Source organism: Orcinus orca, chromosome 20 (assembly GCF_937001465.1).
Source record: "Orcinus orca chromosome 20, mOrcOrc1.1, whole genome shotgun sequence".
Classification (NCBI taxonomy): Eukaryota; Metazoa; Chordata; class Mammalia; order Artiodactyla; family Delphinidae; genus Orcinus; species Orcinus orca.
Window position 1 is genome coordinate 1,717,730 of NC_064578.1, and position 22,050 is coordinate 1,739,779.

At 53.0% G+C, this 22,050-nt stretch overlaps 2 protein-coding genes across 4 annotated transcripts in view; both read left to right on the plus strand.

Annotated features, from left to right (window-relative positions):
• CA5A (carbonic anhydrase 5A) overlaps positions 1-2,557 on the plus strand; it is a 28,268-nt gene extending 25,711 nt beyond the window's left edge. For both annotated transcript variants that reach the window (XM_033406178.2, XM_049704101.1), the window contains one exon: positions 783-2,557. In XM_033406178.2, coding sequence (XP_033262069.2) covers positions 783-1,001 — 219 coding nt within the window. In that variant the 3' untranslated portion in view covers positions 1,002-2,557. The remainder of the gene's footprint in view (positions 1-782) is intronic.
• Positions 2,558-18,463: 15,906 nt separating this feature from the next.
• SLC7A5 (solute carrier family 7 member 5) overlaps positions 18,464-22,050 on the plus strand; it is a 32,926-nt gene continuing 29,339 nt past the window's right edge. For both annotated transcript variants that reach the window (XM_004280070.4, XM_033406293.2), the window contains exon 1: positions 18,464-19,103. In XM_004280070.4, coding sequence (XP_004280118.1) covers positions 18,572-19,103 — 532 coding nt within the window. In that variant the 5' untranslated portion in view covers positions 18,464-18,571. The remainder of the gene's footprint in view (positions 19,104-22,050) is intronic.

Genomic DNA, 22,050 nt, shown 5'->3' on the forward strand with positions numbered 1-22,050 from the left:
CGCGTGGGCACACCATGCCTGAGTGCCTGGAAGAGCATGCTCCACACCCTACACAACGCCAGGGGGCTCTCCCTCAGCCGTGCAGACCTGACTTGCTCAATAGGTGGTCACTATGCAGGTATAATCCCAGTTCTGTGTTTAATTAAGCGTGAAAGCTATTCTCACAGAGCACATAGTATATTCCGAGAACAGACGTGATGATACATAAAAAATGGTCTCTTAGTTCCTGGAGTGCAAAGTGAATCAAATGTTACATTAGCATTTATAGTATATAAACTAGTTATCTATTGCCGTGTAACAAATAGCTCCAAAATTTAGTGGCTTAGTAAAACAATAATCATTTATTATCTCCCAGGGTTGCTGTGGGTCAGAATTCAGGTGGTTCTGGCTGAGGATCTATCTCTTGTGGAGTTGCAGTCAGATGTCAGCTGCAGTTATTTGAAAGCTGGGGCTGGAGGATTCATTCCCAACATGGCTGGCAAGTTGTACTGGCTGTTGGCTGGGAGCCTCAGTTGCTCTCCACGTGGGCCTCTCCAGAGGGCTGCTTGTGAGTCATTGCAGCACGGTGGCTGCCTTCCCCAGAGCAGGTGGTCCAGGAGGCCAAGGTGGAAGCTGCCATGCCTTTTCTGACCCAGATTGGGGTCACCTCCACCATGTTGCATTGGTCGTACAGGGCCATCCCTGATTCAGGGATGCAAGGGGACCACACACGACACAAGGAACATGGGAGCTGGTTCACGCCCCAGCTGCAGCCAGATTACTCTGCTTGCTCTCCGTTCCAGCTTGCCGCGTTTCGCTCACTCATGTTTACTGCACTTGGTGAAGAAGAGAAGACGATGGTGAACAACTACCGCCCACTTCAGCCCCTGATGAAGCGGGAGGTCCGTTCATCCTTCCAGCCACTGAAGACGGTGCAGGATCCTAAATTCACTACATCCAAGCTAACGGGTAGACCTGACTTTAACAGGAGAAAGTATTGTTTCCCAGGCTTCGTGTACTGATCATATGTAACCTCTGAAATTAAAAATGGAGAAAGAGGTCGCAGTTTTAGTCAGTGTACTTTGGCAGTTGCAAGGAAAAGAATCACTTCAAAGAAGCTTAAGCAGGAATCCCTCTGTGGTCCAGTGGGTAAGACTCCACGCTCCCAATACAGGTGGCCTGGGTTCGATCCCTGGTCGGGGAACTAGATCCCACATGCATGCTGCACTAAGAGTCTGTCTGCCTGCCGCAACTAAAGATCCCACATGCCAAAGCAAAGATCCTGAGTGCCGCAACTAAGACCTGGTGCAGCCAAAATAAATAAATATTTTTTTTTTAAAAAAAAGACGCTTAAGCACAATAGGGAATGGAAATCTGGGACACGGACTCTCTCAAGGGACCCACAGCAGTGCACAGAACTTAGGGGCCAAGTGAGCTTCACTGACTGGGGTCATCCACCCAGCCCTCTCTCAGGTCCATGGTGTCCTCTCTCCAGACGGCCACGCCCTGGCAACACAGACTGGGACTAACGTCTTTTCTTCCCAATTCCAAATTCCTGGTGTATCAGTGTCCGGGGGCTGCTGTAAAATGACCACAAACTGGGGGTAGGGGGGGGAAACAGCAGAATGTATCTTCCTTCCCACAGTTCTGAGACTGGAAGTCTTGAGACCAGGTGCCAGCATGGCTGGGTTCTGGGAGGGTCTTGGCTTTTTGCTGTGTCCTTCAGTGGCCTTTTTTTGGTGCACAGAGAGAGTTCTCTCCCTTCCCCTTCTTATAAGGCCACCAATCCTATTGGATTAGGACCCTTATGACCTCACTTAACCTTAATTACTTCCTAAAAACCCCATTTCCAAAGACAGCCACAGTGGGGGCTTCGAGCTTCAACATGTGAATTGGGGAGGGGGACACAATTCAGCCCATAACAGCCACAAACTGGGGGGCTTAAAACAACAGAAATTTATTGAATCACAGTCTGGAGGCCAGAAATCCAAATTCGAGGTGTCAGCAGGGCTGCTTCCTTCCAGAGCCATTCTCCAGGGGAGAATCTGTTTCCTTGCCTTTTCCAGCTTCCAGAGGCATCTGCTTTCTCGGCTGGGCGCCCCTCCCTCCATCTTCAAGGCCAAGGAGTTTTCCAAAGTGGCCGCTCAGGACATGCTACCATTTAACTGTGGTCCTTCTGGGGGGGCGGAGTGTAATGGTTTCTCACTGCGGGGTCTTTTTAATTGTGGTAAAATACACATAACATAACATTACCCTCTTAACCACAGCTCAGTGGTATAAAGTGCATTCACACTGTGTTGATACCATCCGCTTCCAGAAGCTTCTCACCTTAAACTGTCCCCATTAAGCACTAACACCCCATTTCCTCCCCCCGCCCCCAATCCTTGGCATCTACCGTCCTACGTTCTGTCTCTTAAGATTTTCACTGCTCTAGGAACCAGGCGGCATTTGTCTTTTTGTGACGGGCTTATTTCACTGAGCGTAATGTCCTCAGGTTTCATCCATGTGCTAGCAGGTGTCAGAATTTCCTCCCCTTTTAAGGCTGAATCATATCCTAATTGATCATGGTATTTTTATTTTCACAGCATTAAACACATTCCCCTCTGGTAGGACAATCGCGTCATCTTCCAACATTACCTGACTGTCAGAAAAACACGGAAAAAACAGCCCAGAAAAGAAAGCAAATACTCATGTGCCTACCCAGGTACAGTGATAAACTCCATTTCTTTTGGGGAGATAAAGAATAAACAGAATTATTATAGTCCACAAAAAACATCTAAGACCAAAGGGACCCTATATTACGGATGTGGTTTATTTTGACAGAGGTTCATAGTTTTTTTTTTCCAATCACAGAACTTCCTGTCGTATCAACAATTTACTGTCTGGCTTTGGGCTATTCAATGTTCTGGCACCTACTACAGAGAAAGCAATCCGAAACTTCCTTATACACGTTTTTCCTGGAAAAGTACAACTGCTCACCGCTGCCCATCAAATGACAATGCTGACCGAACGCAGCACAACAAGCTTTCATGTCGGCTTACATGGGACACAGAGTCAAACGAGAGAGTTTGGGTGCATGGGTGACTGGTTTGAGCACAGCTGCCCCAGCTGGAGCAGAGCCCTGGGTGGGTGGGTGACTACAACCGCTGCAGACCCGTGGGATCCAGGAGGGAAAGAGACATTTTAAAGTTGGGTTTGGAGCCCAAATTGTTTCTTGTCTTTTGGGAAAATGTAGCCAGCCTTGAGTCTCAAGTGAAGTGGGCTTTAGCCCATAGGGAGTTTCCTGCAACCACCAGAACAAAGGGCCACGCATTAGGGCCCTCTTGCCTCCCTCTCATAAGGACCCTCTGAGGATACTGGGGCCCCCAGATGCCAGGATCATTTCCCATCTCGAAATACTTAACTTAATCATACCTGCAAAGTCCCTTTGCCGTGTGAGGCCACACATCCACAGGTCACGGGATCAGGATGTGGACACTCTCTGATGGTGGAATGTTCTAGAACTCCACCGTCCTCCAGGGCGGCCCTTGGACACACATGGCCATTGTGCACTTGAACTGTGTTCAGTGCAATTGAGGGACTGAATTTTCTTTCTTTTTTTTGAATTTTATTTTCCTTATTTTATTTTTTTTTATACAGCAGGTTCCTATTAGTTCTCTATTTTGTACATATTAGTGTACACATGTCAATCCCAATCTCCCAATTCATCCCACCACCACCACCCTCCCCCGCTTTCCCCACTCGGTGTCCATACGTTTGTTCTCTACATCTGTGTCTCTCTTTCTGCCTTGCAAACCGGTTCATCTGTACCATTTTTCTAGATTCCACATATATGCGTTAATATACGATATTTGTTTTTCTCTTTCTTCACTCTGTATGACAGTCTCTAGGTCCATCCATGTCCAATTTTGTTACTCTTAATGGCTGAGTAATGTTCCATTGTATATATGAACCACATCTTCTCTATCCATTCATCTGTCAATGGGCATCTAGGTTGCTTCCATGACCTGGCTATTGTAAATAGTGCTGCAACGAACATTGGGGTGCATGTGTCTTTTTGAATTATGGTTTTCTCAGGGTATATGCCCAGTAGTGGGATTGCCGGGTCATATGGTAATTCTACTTTTCGTTTTTTAAGTAACCTCCATACTGTTCTCCATAGTGGCTGTATCAGTTTACATTCCCACCACCAGTGCAAGAGGGTTCCCTCTTCTACACACTCTCTCCAGCACTTGTTGTTTGTAGATTTTCTGATGATGCCCATTTTAACTGGTGTGAGGTGATACCACATTGTAGTTTTGATTTGCATTTCTCTAATAATTAGAGAAATAATAATTAGTGATGTTGACCAGCTTTTCATGTGCCTCTTGACCATCTGTGTGTTTCCTTTGGAGAAATGTTTGTTTAGGTCTTCTGCCCATTTTTAAAAATTAATTAATTGATTGATGGATTGATTGATTTTTGGCTGCATTGGGTCTTTCTTGCTGTGCGCAGGCTTTTTCTAGTTGCGGCAAGTGGGGGCTACTCTTCGTTGCGGTGCATGGGCTTCTCATAGCGGTGGCTTCTCTTGTTGCGGAGCATGGGCTCTAGGCACATGGGCTCCAGTAGTTGTGGCTCGTGGGCTCTAGAGCGCAGGTTCAGGAGTCGTGGCACACGGGCTTAGTTGCTCCGCGGCATGTGGGATCCTCCCGCACCAGGGCTCAAACCCATGTCCCCTGCATTGGCAGGCGGACTCCCAACAACTGCGCCACCAGGGAAGTCCCTTCTGCCCATTTTTTGATGGGGTTGTTCGTTTTTTAAATTCTGAGCTGCGTAAGCTGGTTATATATTTTGGAGATTAATCCTTTGTCCGTTGATTCGTTTGCAAATATTTTCTCCCATTCTGAGGGTTGTCTTTTCGCCTTGTTTATGGTTTCCTTTGCTGTGCAATAGCTTTGAAGTTTCATTAGGTCCCATTTGTTTATTTTTATTTCCATTACTCTAGGGGGTGGGTCAAAAAAGATCTTGCTGTGATTTATGTCAAAGGGTGTTCTTCCTATGTTTTATAGTGTCCAGTCTTACATTTAGGTCTTTAATCCATTTTGAGTTTATTTTTGTGTATGATGCTAGGGAGTGTTCTAATTTCATTCTTTTACATGTAGCTGTCCAGTTTTCCCAGCACCACTTACTGAAGAGACTGTCTTTTTTCCATTGTATATCCTTGCCTCCCTTATCAAAGATACCACCGTACATGTGTGGGTTTATCTCTGGGCTTTCTATCCTGTTCCACTGATCTATATTTGTGCCAGTACCATATTGTCTTGATTACTGTAGCTTTGTAGTATAGTCTGAAGTCAGGGAGTCTGATCCCTCCAGCTCCGTTTTTTTCCCTCAAGATTGCTTTGACTATTTGGGGTCTTTTGAGTCTCCATACAAATTTTAAGATTTTTTTTGTTCTAGTTCTGTAAAAAATGCCATTGGTAATTTGGTAGGGATTGCATTGAATCTGTAGATTGCTTTGGGTAGTATAGACATTTTCACAATATTGATTCTTCCAATCCAAGAACATGGTATATCTCTCCATCTGTTTGTGTCATCTTTGATTTCTTTCATCAGGGTCTTATAGTTTTCTGAGTATGGGTCTTTTGTCTCCTTAGGTACGTTTATTCCTAGGTATTTTATTCTTTTTGTTGCAATGGTGAATGGGAGTGTTTCCTTAATTTCTCTTTCTGATCTTTCATTGTTAGTGTATAGGAATGCAAGAGGTTTCTGTGCATTAATTTTGTATGCTGCAACTTTACCAGATTCATTGATTAGCTCTAGTAGTTTTCTGGTGGCATCTTTAGGGTTCTCTATGTATAGTATCATGTCATCTGCGAACAGTGACAGTTTTACTTCTTCTTTTCCAATTTGTATTCCTCTTATATCTTTTTCTTCTCTGATTGCTGTGGCTAGGACTTCCAAAACTATGTTGAATAATAGTGGCGAAAGGGGGCATCCTTGTCTCGTTCCTGATCTTAGAGGAAATGCTTTCAGCTTTTCACCATTGAGAATGATGTTTGCTGTGGGTTTGTCATATATGGCCTTTATTATGTTGAGGTAGGTTCCCTCTATGCCCACTTTCTGGAGAGTTTTTATCATAAATGGGTATTGAATTTTGTCAAAAGCTTTTTCTGCATCTACTGAGATGATCGTGTGGTTTTTCTCCTTCAATTTGTTAATATGGTGTATCATGTTGATTGATTTGCGTATATTGAAGAATCCTTGCATCCCTGGGATAATTTCCACTTGATCATGGTGTATGATGCTTTTAATGTGTTGTTGGATTCTGTTTGCTAGTATTTTGTTGAGGATTTTTTTTTTTTTTTTTTTTTTTTTTTGCGGTACACGGGCCTCTCACTGTTGTGGCCTCTCCCGTTGCGGAGCACAGGCTCCGGACGCGCAGGCTCAGCGGCCATGGCTCACGGGCCCAGTCGCTCCGCGACATGTGGGATCTTCTCGGACTGGGGCACGAACCCGTGTCTCCTGCATCGGCAGGCGGACTCTCAACCACTGCGCCACCAGGGAAGCCCGGAATGGTGTTTTTAAAAAGCTCCCCGGCGACTGGATTGTGTGGGTGGGGATGAGGCCCCAGACACCCCATTTACATTTGTTGTAACAAGCTCTGTGAAAGCTCTGTGGGGTCACCCCCAGGTTTTAATGGGGGAAACCGAGCTCGCTGGAGAGGTGGGGAGCAGGAAAGGCAGAGCACGCAGGAAGCCCACCTGGATTGCAGGCCATCCTCTGGGGCGGTGCAGCCTTTGCTCCTTCCTCTGTGATGTGTGCAGTTGAAGACAAGTTGTAGCCTCAGGGTGAAAACCCAAAGTCCTGAACTGTACACTTGAGTGAGAAATCTTACAGTATAAGGACCTGCAGTTTTACTTTGATGGAAACTCTGCCCCAAAGGCACCTGCTCAGATGTCCTGCAGCTTCTGAGGGTGGTGTTCCCAGCTATGGAAGGAAGGACAGTATTGATAATTGGAGGGGCGTCTCCGGGTTGGGACTTGGGGGAGAGGGAGAGAGCAGCCATGTGTCAACGGTGCACAGGCCGTCCATTTCCACAGGGACTTCGGGACAGAGAAAGGCCAGTGTCCAGAGGGGCCTTGCAGGAGGGGAAAGGACCGCAGGGCCCTGAGCCAGACCCCACCCGCCCCACGGTGACATCCTGTCCCAAAAAGAGCCCCAAGAGCAAGCGGGTGATTCCGTCTCCTCTCTCATGGTGATGGAGGGCCTTCCTCTGTGTGCACAGAAGTCTTTGTCTCGCGGTAATGTTCTGCTTTGTACGTTATTTTTAATATCTGGCGTTGGCCCTTGGACACCGAGATTCTCCCGGGCACCACGCGGAGCCTGGGCAGAGAAACCATAAACACACGGAGAGGAAAGACGTTGATCTCAGCCCTCAAAGCCACGGTACAGAAAACAAACGCAGGCGCTGCCTCTCGCCATCCTGAGGGCCGTTGGGTCTGCGGGACCTGTCCCTGTGACTGCAGTTGAGGAGTGCGCTGTGCAATTCCTGGCCAGCCTTTAAACTTCAAAGCTTCCTCCCTTTGCTTTTATGTTATTTTCTCGTTTTGCAGAAGTACAGATGTGGGCGCCTGCCCGCACACTCTCCGTTGTCTGTTCTGTGCCAACCAGGAATCCGGCCCCTTCCCACACCGGCATTCCCCACGGCCATCCCTGGAGGCCTGGACACCCCACTCTCCCACCTGCCTGACATCTGTTCCCTCCTCCTCTCCCGGGACACCCGCTCCCTGGGAGCCCCCAGACTGCGCCTGGTGCACAGCTGTACCCCAGCAATAGCAGGGTTCCTTGTTCTACAGGGCTTGTCCCTCCTGCCCAGAGGCCTCCTCAGAGCTAAGGCCAGCCTCAGGGAGTCCCCCGGTGCTCCGTGCCCCTTACTCCCGTGTGCGAGGGCTCAGTACGTCCCGTTGGTGGTACCCCTCCGTGCCACACGTCCACCTTCCATTCTCCGCGTTCTCACTGCCCCCATCTCGCCCCCAGCTCCAGCCAGAATGGTATCGCCAGCCCTGTGGTTTCACCACTTCCTTCCAGCCTGTCCCCGTCCCCACCTAATGCATTCTTCTCTTAGCCGTGCAGAGATTTGGGCGGGGAATGTTAACCTGACCATTCTGCTTCCCTGTGCAAGACCGAGCCTTCCACTAAACATGGAATTAAGCACCGGCTTCTTCCTGTGTGATCTGGACCCCCAAGCTCTCTTCTCGTGGAACTCTGCACTCAGGTCCCCACCCCGGCTTGGGTTGCTGTGCCCTGTCTATCGGCACAGGCACCACCCATCCTCCCCCCCCCCGACAGCCTCTGCCGGGGGCACAGCCTCTGACCCCACCGGGTCTGGGTCTGGGCACCCACTGCTGACATTGTGCTGTTACCTCGTTCACCACTGGTTTCCCCCCAGGGGTGGTGTCCTCACATATTTGCTGGCTCACAGCACTGAATAAATATCCTTTCGGTGGAAACTGCCCGAGGTGTTCCAGCTCCTGAAGCCGGGTGCTACTGGCCGTCCCCCGTCTGCTGTGCGCACTGCCTCCGTACCCTTGACATGCCGGCCCCTCCTGGGAATGCCCTTCCCCCTCCAGCTCTGCTCCTAAACTTCTTTCCATCATCCAGGCTCAGCCCAAAGCCTCCACTCCTGTGATACTTTCCTCCTGCCACCCAGCCCTCTGTGCTGTGCCCATCCTGCCCGTGTGTGTTTTCAGACGTATCCCATGTTCTCAGGCACTTACAGGTCACCCACAGGCCACGGGTCCTCAGACGTTTTGTTCTTCCAAAGTTAGCGATCATGACATGTTAGCTGAGTAGATGGAAGAAAGCTAAGGTATTAGATGCTTCACGTAACATAATCCGAAATTCACCTCCGATCAGAGAACCTGATGCCTATAATTTGAGAAGTCCAGAGAAAGAAGCAAAGTGCAGCAGGTGTGGATCTGCGTGGGGCAGGTGTGCGGTGGGCACGATTCACCATGGAGAAGCGAGGAGCAGCCACAGTGTACGGCCCTCACGACAGGAGGTGGTTAATAAAGAGTTAACAATAGCCTCCCAGACATTTATTTATTTGTTTATTTATTTACTTACTTACTTGGCTGCGTTGGGTCTTAGTTGCGGCACGTGGGATCTTTCTTGCGGCACGTGGGATCTTTCACTGTGGCTCGGGACTTCCCTAGTGGCGCAGTGGTTAAGAATCCGCCTGCCAATGCAGGGGACACGGGTTTGAGCCCTGGTCCAGGAAGATCCCACATGCCGAGGACCAGCTAAGCCCGTGCACCACAACTACTGAGCCTGCGCTGTAGAGCCAACGAGCCACAGCTACTGAAGCCCGCGCACCCAGAGCCCGTGCTCCACAGCAAGAGAAGCCACCGCAATGAGAAGCCCGTGCACCACAACGGAGAGTAGCCCCCGCTCACCTCAACTAGAGAAAGCCTGCGCGCAGCAACGAAGACCCAGGGCAGCCAAAAATAATAAATAAATTAATTAATTAAAAAAATAATAAAACAAAATAAAATACTTTCACTGCGGCCCGCAGGCTTTGTTGCGGTGCGTGGGCTTCTCTCTAGCTGAGGCGTGCGGGCTCAGTAGCTGCAGCGCGCAGGCTTAGTTGCTCCGCATCATGTGGGATCTTAATTTCCTGACCAGGGATCAATCCCGCTTCCCTTGCATTGGAAGGCAGACTCTTAACCACTGGACCACCAGCAAAGTCCTCTCCCAGACATTTCTGAAATACACAATTGAACTCTCAGCTCCTGAAATCTGCCTCTGCAGCTCTGACCTCCCATCCCTACCCTGGTGTACGTGGTGTTTTCCCATCAGCCTCTGTGCCAGGAGCTGGGAGGAAGGACAAAGTAGCCCAGGTGAGCAGCTCTGAAAACTGGCGGCAAAGAGCACAGGTCCCTCCAGACTCGACAGAATTATAAGAGCTGCTTCGACCCCGGCGCTGCTTAGCGTGGCATGTGGGATGCAGGCTCAGCCCTCCTCTCTGTCAGGGCCAAGTCCAACGTGAGAGGCAGCTCGTCCCCAAGTTTCCTAACACGCAGGTTGGGTCACACCTTGGAGGCTCAGCAGTGGGAATGCCTGGCTCCCATGTCTGTGGAAATGTTAAAGTGCCTGTCAACAGGAAAGAAAGATCCTCTGATTCCGCCATCCCTAAGATACGTTCACTAACCGCTGCATTGAAGATAAAAGCTGTATATTTTTTCAATGTCGAGATTATTCTCTGTCAGAATTTCCTGTGTCAGTTTGCGAGGTTTTGTGTTTGTTTTGTTTTGTTTCTTTACTGGCATTGAAATAGGGAAAATATTTTTAAGCAAAGTGAAACCTTCTGATCCTTTTTACTGAATTCTGGAAATTCAGAGGGGGCCACCCGACGGGTGTGCTAGGTCCCTGAACACATAAACACAAATCAAAGGTGTGGACATCAAAAGCAGGCATGACACTCAGGCTCCACTTGCCACAGTCTTTGGTTTGTTTCATAATTTCATAACGAAACACACAGCTTCACTGCAATTTGACATCACTGTTTATCGAACACCTCCTGCCAGCGTGTACCGGTTAGTGTGCAAGACAACTGGGGAAAATCAGTGACCGAAACAGCAAAGCAGCTCAGGTCCTGGGCCCCGTGGTGTCTACGTCAGCAGGGGAGATGGTCCAGAGACGGCAGGTGTAGCGAGCAAGTGGGAGATAAGCTACAGGTGAGCGGGGCTCCAGGAAACAGCAAAGTGTGGGCAGAGAGCCAAGTGACCGGGCAGGGTGGGCCTCAGTGAGGAGTCGACCTCTGAGCAAAGACTTGCAGGAGGTGAGGAGGTGGGCCGTGCAGACAGTGGGGATGCTTCTGGAAGGTTCAGGAGCGGCAGAGAGACCTGCGTGGTTGGGATGAAGTGCTCGAGGGGCAAAGTGGCAGGAGAAGAGGTCAGAGACCTGATCAGAGGAGCCACAGCCAGAGTGGGCTTGGGGCTCACATGTAGGTGGGAGCTTTGCTCCGAGGGGTGTGAGAACAGCTGCAGGGCAGGGGTACATCTCATTCAGATTCTCAAATTGGGGAGATGCGGGGTGACGGGCAAACCCTAGGCGGAACCCAGCCGGCAGCGGTGGTGAGAAGTGTTGGATGCGGGACCCAGTTGCACTGTGCTTTCCAGCCATACTGGCTGGGGGTGCGAGAGAAAGTGGGGTGTCGGGATAAAGCCAAAGGGTTTGGTGCAAACCGCTTGGAGGACAGAGCTGCCCTCGGCTGACCGGGAAGGCCGGGGGCAGAGAAGCTCTCAGGAACGCGTGGAGAAAGACCTCCCACTACCTGCAGCTCTGACTCTCTTTGGTCGTTTTAAGTCGTGAGAGCTACATTTTTAGCCTTAGCCTTTTCGTTTTTCCATTTCCCACTCATTTCTGGAAACTAAAGGGGCAAAATGTGGTACAGCAGAGGTGTATGCTGAGTGGGGGAAGATTCTCAGACCCTTGGCCAGCAGGGCAGCCCCATGGGCCGCATGGGAGCCCAGGCTGCTTTGGGGTGACACGTGTAATGCCCCCAAAAGGGACTGCTCGGCGGTTGGGCGCAGGGAGCAGGGTCTCATCCCGGGGCCTGAGGGAGCTGTCCAGCCACGTGGGCCTGGGGGGCAGAGACGGCTGAGACCTTCCTGTCACTGTGTCCACTCGGGATGGAATTGGGGACGGGGTCAGAAAAGATCATGCCAGAGCCCCTCACCCAGTCCGTGCCACCTCATGCCCCCACCCTTCCCTCCACATGTCCCTCCCGGAGGTGGCCATTCTGAGGCGGGAGGGCACCCTGGGTCCTGAGGACCTGCAGGCTCACATCAGCGTCTGCGGGACCCCCGTGGGGCTCCCGGCAGGACAGCATCCCATCTGCTCTCCCTCCTCCCAGCCACAAGCTGGTCCTCCAGGGCAGTTTCCCCAGCTGCTGCTGGCCCTGCGCGCCCCTCACCTCACTCGGGAAAGGCCGCGTTCTCCACGGAGCTGGCGGCGCAGGGATGCAGGTGTTAAGGGAGAGACTCGGGGGGGGGATGCTGCGTACTGGCCAGGCGGGACCTCCCCGCACCTGGCACAGAGTAACGGAACAGTGAGGTCCAAGGGGGGGCCTGCACGTGGAAAGATCTCCACCTTTTGTAACATCTCACAGAGCGGGTTGGGGCCACCAAGACAGCGTTCCACAAACTGGGGCCTTTAAACATCTGAAGTCTATCCTCCCAGGGTCTGGAGGCCTGAAGTCCGGCGTCAGGGCCGAGCTCCCCCTGCAGCCTGCAGGGGAGGGTCCTTCCTGCCTCTTCCAGCTCTGGTGTCGTCGGTGGCCTTGGCTTTTGGCCGCATCCGCCCAACCTCTGCCTTCCACCAGGCCGGGTGTCTGTCTTCCTATGGCCGTTACGGGGGCACCAGCCATCCCAGGTTAGGGGCCACCCCACTCCACGATGACCTCATCTTAACTCCTTTTATTTCCAAAGGAGGTCACATTCTGAGGCTCTGGGGTTACGACTGCAGCATCCTGTTCTGGGGGGACACACTTTAACTGGTAACAGTGGGATAGGGCAGTAGTGCTTCCCAAACGAGCCCATGCAGGGAGGTGCACGATGAGAACAGAAGTGCTGATTGCATTTTATCCGTGTGAAGAAATCGGACTCGGACCAAAGTCCAGCAACCAGTCCTCTGGCTGGTCAACCCAGGTGTCTGGAGTAAAGCCCAGGAGGACCCCGAGTCCCAAACCCATACCTATGGGGGTAGGACGTGGACGAGTGACCAGGCCCTGACAAGGGACTGCCGCTCGTCCCGGGATGGTCATGGGTGGGCTGCTGCAACCACCGTTCCCTCCATGTCTCCTCTGACACGTGGTCCAGCTCAGCCTCTGCTGGGAACGTCGAGGGTGGGACCTGGGCACTCAGCCAGCCAGTCCACTGGCCCAGTTTCTGGCCGCACCCTCACCCCAGCCCACCGGCTGCAGCTCTGTCAGGAATGGGGGCTTCACCCTGCTCCTACCACTGAGTCTCTAGAAGCTGAGTGGTGTCCCTCCCCGGAGCCCTGTTAGCCACAGAGGTAGAGGCGGGATTTGAACCCAGGGCCTCTGACTGTAGGCCTGCATGCTTTTTTTAGGTAAAAATTCACATAATATAAAATTAACCACTAACCATTCCAAAGTGGACAATTCGGTGGCATATAGGGCATTCACATTGCTGTGCAACCCTCACCATTGTCTAGTTCCAAGACATTTCATCACCCCAAACCTGGTCCCTGCTGCCACGCTCTCCCCATCCCCCTCCCCCAGCCCCGGCAACCACTAACGTACTTTCTGTCTCTCCAGATTCACCTTTCCTGGACGTTTCGTATAAATGGAACCAAACGCTACCATGCATCCAGCCCTTTCACGGAGCACAGGGTTTCCACTGTTCATCCACGTCGTGGTGTGTGTCAGCACCCCCTTTCTATGGCTGAATGACAGTCCCTTGCGTGCACGGGCCACACGTGTTTATCCGCTGACAGGCAGGCCTGAACTCTCAAGCCCCATCTCCTACTACGGTATCGCTCCTCCGGGGTCGTCAAGGAGCAGGGCCCACTTTCTGAGCACATGGAGAAAGCCAAGCCCGTGGAAGGCGAAACCCTCACAGCGGCCTGTCACAAGCCCGGAGCCCGAAACCCAGGCAAACTCTTATTTTTCTTGTTTTAACTTAATGGAGCCGCCCGTGGACAATCTAGCCCTAAGATCTCTAGTTTTGCTTCTACCATGTCTCAGAAATCCCCAGGCGTTGGTTCTGCCCAGAGTTACAGAGTCAATCACCATGTCCACCATAGGAACTTCAGAAAATCGGGCGACCTCGCTGAGCATCTGAAGGGAGCCGAAAAGCCTGTGCAGGGAAGTCACGTGTCCTGCCCTCCACAAGGATGGGGGGTTTCCAGTGAGGGAAGTGAAACTGCCCGGAGCCACAAAAAGCTAAAATAAAGACACTTTGGCCAGAAGAGTGCACATGCTCGTCAGTCTGGTCCTGGAGAGCAGGTGGCCTGGTTGGCTGAGAGAGAGGCCATAGCATCGCAGCTGCAATTAAAGGCCCACCGTGCGTCTGAGCCCGGGCGGACCACTCACTGAACTCACTGCCTGTCTTATTCCTCCAGCCCCGATCGGGGTCTAGCCATGGCTGATGCAATAATGAAATGACATAAAACATCTTCGAGTCCTGGGCCGGGCTCAACAGTCAATGTGATGGCGATGCACACACCTGCTCGGAAAACAGAACTTAACTTCGGAGACTGCTAAGGGCGGTCCCACCTTTTCAAGCACGCAGACAGGAAGAAAAATAACAGCTGAGCACCATGAAAGCACGGCTTTTAAAAACAAATTTCAAGAAGAAGAAAAGACACTTGCTACGTGAAAAGAACACAAACGTTTGTTCCATACGACCGAGAACAAACACAGCAGCTCAGCCACCTGAAGGGGGGAAGCTTCCACACCAGTGAAGGTTTTATCGGGTACATTTTTTTTTCCAGGAAAAAGAATGAGTTCAAAAGGAGAGCCAGGGGCTTCCCTGGTGGCGCAGTGGTTGGGAGTCCGCCTGCCGATGCAGGGGACACGGGTTCGTGCCCCGGTCCGGGAAGATCCCACATGCCGCGGAGCGGCCAGGCCCGTGAGCCATGGCCGCTGAGCCTGCGCGTCCGGAGCCTGTGCTCCACGACGGGAGAGGCCATGACGGTGAGAGGCCCGCGTACCGCAAAAAAAAGAAAAAAAGGAGAGCCAGGACGTCATAGGACTATACGTACTCCAGGCCGTCACCCTTGCATTCTTCGGAGGGTTCAAAACCACAAACCTTGAGCGGTAAGAAGGCCGAGACTGCAACGACATGCAAAGAACTGTCTTGTTTACCCACTTCCCAACTTTCTGCCTCTTCACCAATGAGACAGAAGGATGACACAGGTCGACCTAGTCAAAGGGGGCAGGGTGCTCACTCTCTACTCTGGCGCTGCCTGAGAGGTTGTACATGCCTTGTCTCACTTAAACCTCAAACAATGTAAGAAAGAAGTACTATTACTTCCCCCCGTCTTGCAGATGTGGAAGTCAAGGCTTGGGTTGACCCCACCAGAGCTTCCTTCTGGAGCCTGGGCCACCAGCCCCTCTGCGTGCATGAGAGCCAGCGCAGTTCTGCACTGCCTGCTGTTACCACTTTGGTGTAAATTTCTTCGATTTTCCAGCCATTTTATAGACACTATTACTACTACTCGGGGCTGCTACTTATCAAGTTGTTTTTTTGGGGGGTAGACACTGATCTGAGTGCTTTACATATATCAGTTCATTTGCAGTAGGTACTAGTATTCCCATTTTATAGAAAGTGAAACTGAGGCCCAGAGCGGGGTAGGGTTTGCCCAAGTTCCTTCAGCTGGTATGCAGCGGGGCCCAGGTGGGAACTCAGGCAGCCTGACTCTCAAGCCCATGGTTTATACTGCTGCCATGAAATCCCCCTCCCATCTCCTTTCCCCCAGTTTTACTGACATATAACCTTGCATTAATTTCAGATGTATGACATAATGATTTGATATTTGTTTATATTGCAATATGATTGCCACAAAAAGTTCGGTTCTCATCCATGACCTCACATACCTACAATTTTTTTCTTGTCATAAGAACTTTTAAGATCTAATCTCCTAGCAAAATATACAGTACAGTGTTATTAATGATGGTACCCATGCTGCACATTGGACCCCCCAGGTCTTACTCACCTTATATCTGGGAGTTTGTACCTTTTGTCCACCTTCACCCATTTCCCCAACCCCCTACCCGTTTTCTGCAGCCCACGTTTTTCCATCAAGAATCCGAAAAAATCACTGAAGGTTTGGAGGTAACAGAACAGAGTTCAGAGAACGTGCAGAAAAAGCTTCAAGGCAGCTCCTACATTGGCCCAACTTCCAGCCTGTCTTCCTGTGACGGGCTTCTCTCTCTCGAGGTTGGAACCAGAGCCGCTGAGCCTCCAAACAGGAGAAAGAGGCTTCCCCAAAGGGGTCGTAAATGACACCACTTTTAAGAAATTACTGGTTAGCTCTGGAAAGAGTAAGGCAGAGTGAGCGGATTGAACCTGCCTCGGACAAAAAGCTCCTTTGTCATTCCACCACTAGATGGTGCTCTTAGCTAAGATTTTAGAGAGATTTCCAGTAAGGCGTTTTACCGCTCAGTTTAACTTGCATCAGGGAATCCTGAGATAGACACATACGTGTACATATACACACGTGTATAAGTATGCATATATATATATATATTTCAAAGCAAGTTTTCCCCTGGAAATCTAGTACGGTATCATATGAAAACCAAGCAGAAACTGACAGTGGTGGTGTGTCTGCTGTGGGACAGTGGAGACACTCCTGCGGTGTTGTCACCTTCCAGCTGTTAAGTCTCCTGCAGCTTCCCAGGAGCCCCCATGGGAGGCACCAACAGTCCACGTGCACGTTCCGCTCCTTCCGCCTCCCTTGTTAATTCTCACTCTGGGAAAGCTGGACTGGAGTGTTCCTTCCGACCGGCTCTCTGGCCCCTTAGGGCCCTTGGCTTACTTATCACGGTTGTTAATTTTACACTCGCGCGTGCAATTCCTGATTGCTTCTCTGTGTCTGGAGGAGGTACTCGCTGTCACTTGCCTGGAGCCCGGTGCAGTGGCCAGCACCTGCAGGTGGCAGCTGTGGGAATCCAGGGTGGAGGTGCTTGGGACTCTCCTTAGAGCGTTGCCAGATAACCGCCATCCTCCTGAAAGCAAAATACATCCTAAGATGTATTTAGTGGGAAATAAAGCACAAGAAGAGGGGTGGCAGGACGACCGGAAGTACACCATGCAGGTGCAGGGGACTGGTCAGGCAAGTTCCATTGCTCTGCTAAGCCTCAGTTTCCTCGTGCAACGGCACCCCCTCTATTAGGTAAGGCTTTGCACGCCGAGGGCTCAGCACAGCACCTGATAAAGGCTCAGGAAGTTTGCTCAGCCCTTGCTCATCTGGTCTCTGCAAGCAGCACCCTTGGAAAGGACAGTGGGAAGAAAAAGAGCGGAGAGATTTCTGATTCCCCCTAAGCCACCAACTTAGACATTTTGAAAGTTAGTATTTGTGTTGTGTGACCTTCCAGCCGCCAAGATTTCATTTGGTCGGAACACTGCAGATGAAGGGCTGGCCTCTTACGGGGGGGGGTTGATTGGGGGGGACGTGGAAGGTCCAAATGACATGCCTTGGCTAAACTCACCTGCGAAGGGATTCTAAATTCTTTCCCTGTGTACATGTCAGTTTAATCAGGTAGTATTCCTTTTTGTTGTTTTTTTTTTGCGGTACGCGGGCCTCTCACTGCTGCGGCCTCTCCCGTTGCGAAGCAGAGGCTCCGGACGCGCAGGCTCAGTGGCCATGGCTCAGGTGCCCAGCCGCTCCGCGGCATGTGGGATCCTCCCGGACCAGGGCACGAACCCGTGTCCCCTGCATCGGCAGGTGGACTCTCAACCACTGCGCCACCAGGGAAGCCCATCAGGTAGTATTTCTGATTCTTTCCTGCTTCCAGGCCTGGGGTGACTGGTCATCCTGCATTCCCCATTCTGAGCCCTAGTTACCTGGCCGCCCCTCCTATCCAGGAGCCTCTGGAGTTCTTTAAGTCTAAAGCCCCTTCACCCTGCAGCCTGCCTTTGGATTTTCCAGGTAGATTTGGGGGAGGGAGTTCTCACGGTGCTCCTTCTGGGAGCCCCCATTTTGTCAATTTAATTGAGCTTCTGCAGATTCCTGGTTTCCCAGAGTCTGTGTCGCTACCTCTCAAATCTGTGAGCCCCTGAACGCTGCTCTTTGGCAAGGAGGTTCCCCTTGGGATAAAATGAGAATTTCTGAGCCCAGGAATGAGTTCAGATGTGGCCTCAGCGCTTCCCTCTTGTCTGAGATCGCACTCATGAAGCCTGGGATTCAGGACCTCAGGCCCTCAAGCTCCCCCCGAGGAGAGGTGGTTCTGATCATCTTAATACTTCTCAAGTCCCCAGGGTGAGCAGACCACGAGGGCGCCTACCACCTCGGGGCTGGGCGCCCGCCAGCGGAGCAAGCATGCCTTCTTTGAGCCCCAAAGGCGCCCCAAATCCCATCCATCCTGTGCTGTGACCCCAGGTCGGCCCTGCTGCACCGCCCGCTCCCACACAAGCAGCGGGGTCCCCAGTGCGCGGGAGGGGCCACCGCGGGAGGGGGGGCGGGGGCGACGAGGGAGCTAGCTAGGAGGGCAAGGAGCCCAGCGTTCCACGTGCGCGGGGCGGAGCTGGGCTCTCCGGAACCACGTGGGGCCCGGACCGCCCGCCATGCTCCGCGGGACACCGCGAGCTCCACGTGCGCGGGGCGGGGCCGGCCGGTGCCTCTCAACAGAGGCGGACACCGAACCCCAGCCAGGCGAGTAAACCGCAGCGTGCAGGGCAGGGCGGGCGGCGCGGGCAGAGGGCGGGGCTTGGAGGGCGGGGCCGGCGGCGGGGTATAAAAGGCGCCGCGCGGAGCCGGTTAACGTAGTGGCCACGCCGGCAAAGCGGGTTCTCTCAGTTGGGAGGCGAGCGCCCCGTGTCCGGCCCTGTCCGGCCCTGTCCTGCGCGGCCGGCGCGGCAGCATGGCGGGCTCGGGCCCGAAGCGGCGCGCGGCTGCGGCCCCCGCGGCGGCCGAGGAGGAGGAGCGGCAGGCGCGGGAGCGGATGCTGGCGGCGCAGCGCGCGGATTGCGCGGAGGGCGAGGGTGTCACCCTGAAGCGCAACATCACGCTGCTCAATGGCGTGGCCATCATCGTGGGCACCATCATCGGCTCGGGCATCTTCGTGACGCCCACCGGCGTGCTCAAGGAGGCGGGCTCGCCGGGGCTGGCGCTGGTGGTTTGGGCCGTGTGCGGCGTGTTCTCCATCGTGGGCGCGCTTTGCTACGCAGAGCTCGGCACCACCATCACCAAGTCGGGCGGCGACTACGCCTACATGCTCGAGGTCTACGGCTCGCTGCCCGCCTTTCTCAAGCTCTGGATCGAGCTGCTCATCATCCGGCCCTCCTCGCAGTACATCGTGGCGCTCGTCTTCGCCACGTACTTGCTCAAGCCGCTCTTCCCCACCTGCCCGGTGCCCGAGGAGGCCGCAAAGCTCGTGGCCTGCCTCTGCGTGCGTGAGTATCGGCCCCGGGACCCCGGCGGGCGGGCGGGTGGGGGGCACCGAGCCGAGGCCGCCGCGCGCCCGCCTCCCGGGCCCCTCCCGGCACTCCTGGACCATGCTCACATTCCGCGGCCCCGGGCCGACCCCGCAGTTTTAGACTGAGGGCACTAGCCCCAGAACTCACGTGCGTTTCATTCATTCGTTTCCTCACCGCCTTGGGAATTCGGCAGACAGCAAGCAGGGTCTCCGCCCTGAGCCTCAGGCCGGAACTAACCTTTCCACTTAGTCCATCCAGAGCTCTTGGAGCTGAAGCAATATCCTTACTTTCTTGCAAGGCACCCACGTGGAGTGCTTGAAAAGCCAACTACCTGTCTGTTTGAGTTCCCAAAGGAAACTCCCTTTTTCAAGAGAGAAATCGTAGTTTAAAAAGAAAAATGCCAAAAAAAACACCCCACACCTCATTCAAACCAGCTAATCAAGAAAGGCTGACTCATACAAAACCAAATAGTAATAAGATTCTGTGTGGGCAGTGAATGAGTTGCTCGCGTAGGCAGCAGTGTTGAGTGCCCTGAAAGTTGCCTCGTGAGTTGTAAAAGAGAGGTGCTTGGTTGAAACTTAAATGTGTGCAGGGTGGCTTTGGGGTCCCAAGCTGTGCTGAAACACAGCCATTGGGTACAGTCCAAATGTTGGTGGATAAGGCCCCAGTATGTTGGTGGAGGAGGTCCTGGTACGTTGGTGGGCTGTTTTCTGGGGGGATTTCAGGGAAAAAAAAAATCACTTGTACCAAAAGCCACGCAATTTTCTTTGCTTTGTGGCTGCTGCAGTTTTCCGCCTACCTCTTGGCGAACGTCTAAGGAGGCTTGCAAGACGGAAGTGTCCTGCTTTCAGAGCTGCCCCCTAATTTGAGGCGCTGTCTGCACCTTGACGGTGCACAGAAGTGCAGAGCTAACAGGGCTGGTTTGTGGTTTCTGTCCGAGCCCCAAGACTCAGGGGACTGTGCCACACCGTGGAGCGGCTTCTGACCAGCAGGACATGCCGATGCTGTTGGGATTCTGAGCCTGGGGACCAGCTTCCCGCATAAGCTCACTGCGTGGTGGTGGTAGTGTTGAGGGGCTTTCAGAACTCTGAGGCACGCTCTGGGAAGTGGTGACCCCAGGAGACCTGACACCCTGACAGAGCAACTACGCTGTGGGGGGGGAGCATTTTGCCTTTTGGGGGAGTCTCAGCGATGAGGATCTCAGCTTATAAAAACTTTTGGTCCAAATCTAGGAATAGTCACAGCAACAGTCGATCTGCCTGAGGATGGGGGAACCTGTGGCTTCTGGTGGGCTTCTGAGATGGTGCTTTGGGCTGAGTAAGGAAAAGCCCCAATTAAAGAATTTTAATTGTGCGATTTTCATCATTGCTAGGTCTTATTTAATGTTTCGGCCCAGGACGTAATGACGTGATACTGCCTTTAAAGGGCCCACTTTCTAGTCTTGGAAAATGGATCCCTTACTTTCTTAAACTTTTAGGTTTAAGCAGGTAAAGGCTCGGGGTGGATTCTGGAGGGGCTGTGGCCGGTACACCCTCACCAAGACTCCGGTCACCAGCGTGGAGGGTCACGTGAACAGCACCCCTTTGGGTGTGAGCTGGGTGTTTGTTGCTTTTTCTGATGGAGGGGAGGTTTTCGGTAACAAAGAGGGATACGTTGTCTGCAGGAGTGAGCGCTAGTCTAGAGCCTGCCGTGTCTAGAGGGGGACGTGGGCCTGTCCGAGGCTGGCGGAACTCGGAGCCGCTGGCCCGGCCGCTCCCACGGGCACAGAGAAAGGTTGTGGCCGTGCAGGGAGGGCGCCTGCCCTGCGGGGTGTCTGGGAAGGCGGCAAAAAGCCACAGTTTCTGAGTGTTGTTGGGTTCTTGCGCACAGGCTGGGTTCTAGAGCTTCTCCTCGAGAGGAGAAGGGACCCTCTGCGCCGCGTGCTCCCTGAGCCCCTCCCCCCAGGGGGCACGTGCACCCCTGGCCCAGCAGCCCGGGCCGGTGCCTCACGAGCGGCCCCGGGCCTGCTCTTTGAACAGCGCCTCCTGGGTTCAGAAGCCACGCTCTTCTCGGTGTTGCTAGTGGATCGTTCCTGTCCCCTGGTCTCGCCCCAGGACAGCTCCTTGCTGCTTGTTGTGACTCAGTTTGGCTTTGGGGCTTAGAATGATCCCACTGACAGTATAGACGGGGGGAGGGGACGAGCCCCTTTTCTGGTAGGTCTGACGAAATGGGGCCCTCTCATGGCGTGGCCCCGGTGTTTCCATGTTTTTAACGAGCCATGAAGATGAGAGAGGGACACGAGCCCCGTAACTCGTTGCCGATGGCCCCGGGGGTTTGGTTTGCACGGGTTATCTATCGCTTAGCGAGAACTTGGTAGCGTTAGTTTGAGATTCAGGGGACACTGGGTTTATCTTTGCGACAGAAGTCACTCGGGAGAGGTGAGGCTCTCGCCTGGCCGGGTTTTCGTCTGCGATTTCTCTAGCCTTCCTGGCCGCGTCTCTCTGTGATGGGTCCAGGGGGATCTGGAGAGGCTGGACGAGGCATACACAGAGAGGAGCCGCCCAGGGCAGGTACCTGGGAGCCATTGTGGTTCAGAAACAGCTGCGACCTAACTGAGTCCTTTGTCTCGTGGAGAAGCTCCTAAGAGAAGGCGTCTGAACAGGCTCCCATCTCCCTCTGCCGGATGGGGCCCTGTCTGAGTTGTGGTCACTCCCGCCCAGGACACGCAGGTGTCAGGGAAGTGGCTGCAGGCCTGGCCACCCGCCCTTCTCCCTCTCCCACTGCGGAGGACGGCCGCCCGGACCCCCCAGTTGTCATGCACGTCATCCGTCCATCTTGTAGAACCTGGCAGGTCTGCTGGTGGCCAAGAGTGGGGCTCTGCGTCCCCTTCCGGCTTGGTGGCCCTTGGTGTGGCCTGGGAAGCGCTTCCTTCCTGCCTTCTCAC